Source organism: Hyperoodon ampullatus (assembly GCF_949752795.1).
Source record: "Hyperoodon ampullatus genome assembly, chromosome: 1".
Classification (NCBI taxonomy): domain Eukaryota; kingdom Metazoa; phylum Chordata; class Mammalia; order Artiodactyla; family Ziphiidae; genus Hyperoodon; species Hyperoodon ampullatus.
Genome location: NC_136914.1, coordinates 155,177,129 through 155,185,506, shown reverse-complemented (window position 1 = coordinate 155,185,506; position 8,378 = coordinate 155,177,129). Strand labels below are relative to the sequence as shown.

At 44.4% G+C, this 8,378-nt stretch overlaps 1 protein-coding gene across 6 annotated transcripts in view; it reads left to right on the top strand.

Annotated features, from left to right (window-relative positions):
• Positions 1-690: 690 nt before the first annotated feature.
• Positions 691-8,378, top strand: part of SEC24B (SEC24 homolog B, COPII coat complex component) — a gene marked incomplete at its 5' end in the record, with an annotated part of 94,063 nt that continues 86,375 nt past the window's right edge. For all 6 annotated transcript variants that reach the window (XM_079700982.1, XM_079700981.1, XM_079700984.1 and 3 more), the window contains one exon: positions 691-817. In XM_079700982.1, the coding sequence (XP_079557108.1) occupies positions 691-817 (127 nt within the window). The remainder of the gene's footprint in view (positions 818-8,378) is intronic.

Sequence of the window (8,378 nt, the reverse complement as noted above, 5' to 3'; positions counted from 1 at the left end):
CTACGGACAGGGAGCTTGAATGCCTATTTCCTTTAGGATTTAATATTAAGGGGGAAAACACCTCAAGATTAAAAAAAAAAAAAAAAAAAAAAGCCAAACCCAGGGTTCCTCTTCGGAGGAAGGGTGAGCGGGGTCAGTCCGGCCAGGCGCTGCCTTGGTCTCTGGAGGTCACCCCGCAGCTCTGGAACCCCGTCCCCGCACCGCACCGCCCGGCCCAGGCCCGCCGCGCTCCTGCCTCCGCCCCACGTGGGAGCGGGCCCAGCGCCGTCTACCCTGGTCCACCCCTTTCGCCCCGAGGCGACAGTAGGTCCGCCCGGGACCGAGGTCGCAGGGCTGGCGGGGAGGCTGCCGCCCCGGGCCCCGCCTCCGGCCTGGTCGCGCCAGGCTCCGCCTGCAGGGGGCGCTGCGGTTCGCACAGTCAGCGCCTGCCGGGAGCGACCCGCGGGGTGGGAGTCCCGAGTCTCGGGGCTCGAGGCGGCGGCGGGGCAGGGCCGGGCGGGGTTCCGGCGCCCGCAGCGGCCGAACTAGGCTCCGGGGCGGAGCGCGAGCGCTCCAGCCACGGTCCCGGGTGACTCCGTCGGTGACGCCGGGCGCATTCTTTCCTCTTCCTCTCGCTGCTCCGGCTCCGCCTTCCCTTCCCTCCGCCCAACTCACCGAAGCGGAGCCGCCGCCGCCGCCCGCAGTGCCGTCATGTCGGCCCCCGCCGGGTCACCTCATCCGGCCGCCAGCTCCCGGATCCCGCCCAAGCTTGGCGGAGCCGCCGCCTCAGGAGCCGCCGCGCCCGCGGGCCCGGGCCCGGGGCCTCACCAGCAGAACGGTGAGGAGGGCGGCCGGGGCGGAGCGCGGGGCCTAGTGCTGGCGGGGCAGCCTGCGCGGCCGGATCGGGCGGGGCGGGAGGGAGGGCGGTGGGAGGGGGGGCGGCTGCCGGGGCGGTGGGGGGGCGGCACGCGGCGGGGGTCGGCCCCGGGGGGGTTGGGGGGGTTGGGGGGGCTGGGGGGGGAGGGGCGCCCCGGCGCGGGGGCCGGCCCGGGGAATCAGGGAGCAGGGCTGTCTCTGTAGTGTGACCCCGGGCCCGAAACCACGGGGGCGAGTAGGGGCCGTAGAAAAGGGGGAGACCAGACACCGCGTGAAATCCCTTTTATCCAGCCCGGGCGCAGGGGAGTTTCCCCGGGCGACCCCTTCGCCCAGATACCGGGCGAAAAGCCGAGGCCGCAGAGTGCGTGGTCCGGGGAAGGCTGGTGTAGCCATGGAGCTGGGAGGGTTGTGCCCTTCCTGTCTCAGGAAAATTGCTGTGATTTCTGAGGCCTGGCGAGCACGCTGCCTGGAAGGGAACTGAAGTTAGTGCCCAAGTTTGTAGACAAAGGGTGTAAAGATGCAACACAAGTGTAACTGTAACCCTGACCCAGTTCGGCCTCAAGATCTGTCATTGCTGCTGCGGCCGCTACTCGAGCGTTTGGAGTTTGCTGGTCGTGTTTGAAAGGGAGCAGGTGTCAAACGGATTTAAACGAATACTTTTAGATCTGGGTGTGTTTTTTTCCCCCCCAGCTTCACTTTCAAAAACACAAAAACGTGCCAGAGTTGGCCCTGTTTGAGGCAAGGCCTTCATACCGGCAGCAGCCAATGCACCGTGAAAGCGCTTTCATACTAAGGTCGCGGGGCTTTGGGGATGCTCGAGTTTTCAGCTGAAAAATGATCGGCTCTAGGATATCCATTCCCTCATCTTGAGATTTGGAATGTTCGTGGCTGGGGCCGGGGGAGAGGGAGCCTCCCTTTATAGACGATAACGTTTTAGATGAGAACTCTCGAAAGTGATGGACTGAATACTTCAGAAGAATATGTCTGGTTCTCTGTAAAAGAGAACAAGGTCTGCTGGTACTCTTTAAAAATGGTTGTTGGACTGACCTATTTTATCCAATCTGTGAAATAAAAACTTACTGGACTTTATAAACCAGTTCAGCCAGCATCTGATTTTTATAACTGATACTTTTCAAGCTTGCAGTTTATCATTTATCCTGAGAACCAGAAGTTGCATTTTTTTCATAAGTCAAACGTGATGGCTTAGCCTTATCCTTTGGATCAGCCATACTTGTCAGTATTACATGCTTTACTTTCACTGGTCATTGTTTACTCTGTGGGTTTTGAATGTGAACAGTGTAGTAGGTTTTGTACTTCTTTCCTGAACATACATGAAGATATTATTTGTGAGCAGTTTTTGTTCTTGTAAACTTGATATAAATTCTTGTTTTTGTTTTGTTTTTAGAATAGCTTTGTGTGTGGAGGAACTAGAACACGATAATTTAGGAAGCGATCCCAAGTCTTTTAGAATATTTTAAATCCATGATTAATAGTGATCCAGGGATTGTGTCTTGATTTTCTGAGTATGCATTATTGTCTTAGTGTACAGTTTTTAAAGTGGCAAGTATTTACCTCAGCCTTAACAACTTTTGTGAACGCTCAAGGAATGGCAGGATATCAGTTGTAATCAGGCTGTTAAATGTGTAAAAACAAATCAGTTAATACATTTAGAAGCCAAAAATAGATGATGCTTGATTTCTACTGTTTATAATCGTTACTTTGACATAATTCATTTCAACATTTGTTGCATGCTTGCCAGTTGGGGACTCAAGGTTAGCCTAGTAGAAAAGACAGAATCCCTGCCTCTCTCGTAAATTGACATGTATTTTGGTGACATTTGAGTTGGCTATGACCTTGAGGGATTTGACAGGGATGGATAGGAGAGGAGGGCTGTCTCAAGGGCGTGAACAGAAGTCTCAAAATTTAGAAACTAAGAGGCAGAAAGGGTGTTGGGTGAGAGGGAAAACCCAAGGCATTAAAGCTGAAAAGAATACCTAAAAGGGGCCAAGTTACAGAAAGGCCTTAAATGCTAAGGAATTTAGAAATTAAGATAAAGAACTAGAGTTAATTTTTGTTTGTTTTTGTAAAATTAAGTAGCTTATGTAGGTAAATAACAAGATCAAATCTGTTTTTGTTTTGTTTTTTAATCTTAGAAAAAAGTAATTTTTGCTATATGGTATTTGGCACCCATAGATAACGATTAAGCAGTCATTCAGGTTTGTGGTTGATTCTTTAGCCCCACATAAACTAGTTTGCCTTTTAATATATCTCTGTGGAATTCCAGCACGGTGAAAAAGAAATAGGTCAGAAGTATGAGTTTGAAGCATCACAGAGGACAGAGTTGTAAAACTGGAATGGTACTTAGAGATCACTTAGTTTAGCGGTTATCAAACATTTTTTTTTTATTAGTTTCTGCTTTATAACAAAGTGAATCAGTCATACATATATATCTGTTCCCACATCCCTTCCCTCATGCATCTCCCTCCCTCCCACCCTCCCCATCCCACCCCTCCAGGCGGTCACAAAGCACCGAGCTGATCTCCCTGTGCTCTGCGGCTGCTTCCCACTATCTATCTACCTTACGTTTCGTAGTGTATATATGTCCATGCCTCTCTTTCGCTTTGTCACAGCTTACCCTTCCCCCTCCCCATATCCTCAAGTCCATTCTCAAGTAGGTCTGTAAAAACAGATTTGTTTTCCTGCAGAGCCCTGCTATAGAAATCAGAAAAAAGCAAAGCTGTTGTGGTTAAAATAGAGGTGGAGATCCAGGTGTTTTGGGAACACAGTCTGTAAAACACCTAGTTCACTCCTCTAATTGAACAGATCCAGAAAGTTTTGGGTGGGGTTTTTTCACCAATGCCCGTATAAGCTTCTTGAGGGTAGCAGCCTGCCTCCTGTTCACTGCTGTATATTCAGGGCCTAGAACAAGTTATAGTCTCATTAAACATTTGTTAAATGAAGTCTAATACAGTCTTCCTAGTTTCAAGTCCAATCTCTTTCTATTAACAGACTCTAAGAAGTCTCTTATTAGAAACTTTGATATTGGAAAGGGTAGGGAGGCAGAAATCGGGCCTTCATTATTACTTTTCCTTATTTTCTGTGTTTAATTGTTAACATGTTTTCCCCCATTTATTTGAAGATAGAATTTGACTTCTTTGAGTCTTTGAAATATTTCTTTTTAAACTTCCTTCCTTGAAGTTATATTTCTGTACTTCAGTTTTTCATTGAGCACCATACGGGCGGTTTAGAATTATTTGTATTTTCATATGAAGTATTAGTTGAATATTTTTCAACTTTTACTCTGCCTTTTGAGAGTCCTTCCAAAACTGAGTCCTCAAACAAGGGAAGACTGAGTGAATAATATCCTAGTAATGATGGCATAACCCCATAATTTCCCCCAATCGACTTAAATTGAAAGAGGTCTTTTTAGAATTTTTTGGGGCAGTGGGTCACCCAAATTTACCAATGAAACACTGCTTTTTAATTCTACTTTTAGGAAGCAAATGGTGCTCATTTTCAAATGAAAATGTGTTTTCTTCCTTCCATGTGCCTTTTCCAAGAATGATACTACCAGCAGTTTTATCATTTTAATTGTTAATAATGCAAGGAAGATGAGATAGTAATGGGAATTATGAGAATTCATTATGGAAGCTATAAATAAATATACCATTCACTCAGCAATACTGTCTGGTAGGTTATAGGAAACCCTTCAACTTTGAGAGCACATGCAAAATTTAAAATGATACAAATCTCCCTAGTGTGTCTGAAGGAAGTTTCTTTTGATCAGAGCAGTGTCTGTGTCTCAGGTTTCTAGTCTTCCTTTCTAGCTAACCAGAAGCATCAAGTCCTCATGAAGATACTGCCATGGTATATGATAGCTTTCTGCACACATAATTTCCCCCTAAGTTGATTAATAGATATCTCAAGGATCTTAAAAAATATATAAACAAGTGTCTTTTATCTGGGTTCAGTTTTTATTGTTGTTGCTGTATTGCTTTGGTTATTTTGATTCCCATGCCACTCCCTCCCCCTCAGCTTCTGAGGTTATATCTGTACTAATTTTTGTAAATCACATTCATTGCTACTGACCCTAGTATTTCAGCTAACTTTCATCTTTCTGATTCATCTGTAAACCCTGAAGTATTTATTAGATGCTAAAGACGTTGAAATAGAACAGATTTTGAGCCAATCTTCAGCAGACTTTCCTAGAAATGAGAGCATCTTCACAGTCAGCACTGCATGTTAGAGCAGATCATGTTATATTCAGCCCTGGGGAAGCCACTATTATTTCCAGTAGGCTAAGCATACTCAGAATTGTCAGAAAGTGTGGGCTAGTGAAAAGGCTGTGGGCTCTGTTACAGCCCAGGGTTTTGTGGAGAAAATTACTTAACATCTCTGGACTTCAGGGGATAATAATACCTTCCTCATAGGGTTGTTGAGAAGATTACATTAAATGAGGTACTATTTTTTTAAAGTACCTGGTGCTTAGCAAAATGCGACGCTTAGCAAATGAGGGTCCCCTTCAAAATACCAGGATATAAATTCTTCATGTGGCAGATACCATGTGAGTTTTCCTCATCACATTCCGTGGCAGCGTGCAGTAGACACTCAGTGGAGTAAGTGAACTTGGCTATTATTTTCTTACACTCCCTCCCACGAATCTGCTCTTGGAAGGTTTCCTCTAATAGGCCACTACCTCAGCTAGCTGGTTTGCGGGAAGAGGGGTTTCATCGGTTTTAAGTTTTCTAAAATTGTGTGCTGAAAGCTGCCGGTAAGAGGAACTGAGGAAAAAGCGGATGAAGTAGGGAGGGGAGAGGGACTAGTAAAATGCCTTGCCTAGGCAGTGGCCAAGTCCTAACTCGCTTGTTTTTCCTAGTATTTCTCTGAAACGGATATTGTGAAATGGGCTTTGGAACCTGCAATACCTGGCTTCTTCACTACTTCCCAACTATTTGAAATTGTATGAATTAGTGACCTTTCGTGTCCCTGTTTGTCTGTTTGTAAAATGACAATAGTGGTACGTCACAGGACTTGTGAGAATTATATAAGATTATATATAGGAAAGTAAAGTACCTGGCATGTAGTAGGTTTTCAACCAATATTGGTTTTCTTTTGGCCCCTTCACTCTTAGCACTCATTATCATGACATCCAAAGAGGACAACTGATGTAGTGGCAGGAATAACCTATACTTAGTGCAGTGAGATTTCATCCAAATGGTTGCATAGACTGTGTCTGCCAGCAGTGACTGGAACAGTTACCTTTGTAGCTATTAGCCCTCCATCAGGAAGAATAATCCAGGGGAATCAGATGTGATTGAGACTCCCCATTTTTTAAATCACTGGAGTTTCTAATTGCAGATTTCTTTAGAGGTGTATGTGTGTGTATACATTTTATGCTCACTAAAAATGTATTTTAGTAATATTATTGATACTTTATTGGTAGGGGTAGTATATTCAAAATATTTAGTAATCAGTACTGCATGTATTGACCACTGAATGGATACCAACCTTGCCCCTAGAGCAGAATTCAGACAGACTGCAGTGTGCCAGGCATTAGTCCTTTAGCTGCTAAGTTGTGAGTGGCTGTGTGGCAAGGGGCCAGCATGGTGGGGCGCAGCAGAGAGTCAGGGTCAGGACTGTGGCTGTTTACCAGCTGGTTCAGGAGCATTTTAACAGTTTGATAAGGACGATTATTAAAGTGCATACTGGCTGAGTATTGATGGACTTCTTGGTAGCTCAGTGATGAATGAATTACCTTCTTAGATCTGATTCTCCTTCTCCCAGTTAGTACGGATTGTATCTCAATAGGATAGAGGAGTTTGTACTCCGATGACCTTTCATTATCTTTTAAAGATAATGAAAACTTCTCATCTGACTTTTTTAAAAAGTTGGAAATTCAATTCAGGAAAAGACTAATGAAACAAAAATACATTAAAAATGTTGCTTCTCTATGGGATTGGGGGGGGATGAGGAAACATTAAGAGCCTATGGTTTTTTGTATAGTGACTAGACTTTCCATAAAATACTTGATTTGTAAATTTTGATTTTCATGTCGAGTTTGCTTAAAGCAGGAATAGAATGAGTTTTCCTTTGGTGAGACTCTTATCTCTGAAAGGAGATTATGTCACTGAGGCAGATCTATCCCTTGGGTGGATCTTGTGATAATTTACTCTTGCTAAGGAGGGCATAGATGCTTATAGAAAATCAGGCTGTATCTAGCTTGTATATGATAATATCAGTCAGGCTGACCAGCTGAAACCTCTGCAGCTGTGATTAGAGTTGGGGAGATTATCCTGGATCTGGGCGGGCCTGATATAATTACAACCATCCTTATTAGAAACTGGAGGAGTCAGCCTACAGAGAAAGTAATGTGACCATAGAGCAGAGGTTAGGATGTTGTGCTTTGAAGATGGAGGAAGGGGCCATGAGCCCAGGAATGCAGGTAACCACTAGAAGCTGAAAAAGGCAAAGAAATGGATTCTCTCCTCAGGCCTCAGAAGGAACCAGCTTTGCCCATGATACCTTGATATTAGCCCAGTGAAACTGACTTTGGATTTCTGACTTCCAGAACTCTAAAAGAATAAATTTGTGTTATTTCAAGCCATTGAATTTGTGTAATTTGTTACACTTGCAGCAGGAAACTCATACATCTGGTAAGAAGGGAAGAAAAAGTGGCAGTGTCAAAACACTTTAGATGTAATGAAATACAGTAGGTTTTTACTTTCCTTTTGTTTCAAATGTTCATATACTTGAACTACTACAGAGTAAAAAGTGTAGAATGCCAAGGTAAAAAAAAAGTCAGACTTGTATATTTGTTCTCATAGTAGCGTATAAATGACTTTACTTAGTGGAAGCTATTAAGTTTTGAATTCTTCCGCTTTCAGTATCATATAGTTCTTGTTGATAATTGTGATGAGGTAAATGCCTGATACAGAAATATTTGAGGATTATTTATGGGACTTAATTTTTTTCAAAATATAGTAATGGATTCCATGAGCCAGTCACTATCCTAAGCCTTAAGGATACGATAGAGCTGAGAGCAAACTAGGCCCAAGTTTTTCACTTACAGAGTGTACACTTAGAGTTCCATGTGGAAAGGGCTGTCCAAAATACTGTAGTACAACATTAAGCAGGCATCTGCTTGTAGGGTTAGAAAATGTCTTCTAGAGGAAGAGCTGAGCTGAGAACTGAAGAATGAGCAAGAGTTGGTCAGATGAAGGGGCTAGAGGGAGTTTTTGAAGTTTCCACATAGAGGGAAGAGACTGTGTAAACAGTCAGGGGTGAACAAGCATGACTTGAGAAAAATTTTCTATGGTAAGAGTGTGGAATAGTGATTTTCAGCCTTTTCACACTCATGGCTACTTTAGTGCCAGAGTTTTGGGTGACATTCTTTTTTTAAAATTTATTTTTATTTATTATTTGGCCGCGTGGGGTCTTCGTTGCTGCGCACGGGCTTTCTCTAGTTGCGGCGAGTGGAGGCTGCTCTTTGTTGCAGTGCGCGGGCTTCTCATTGTGGTGGCTTC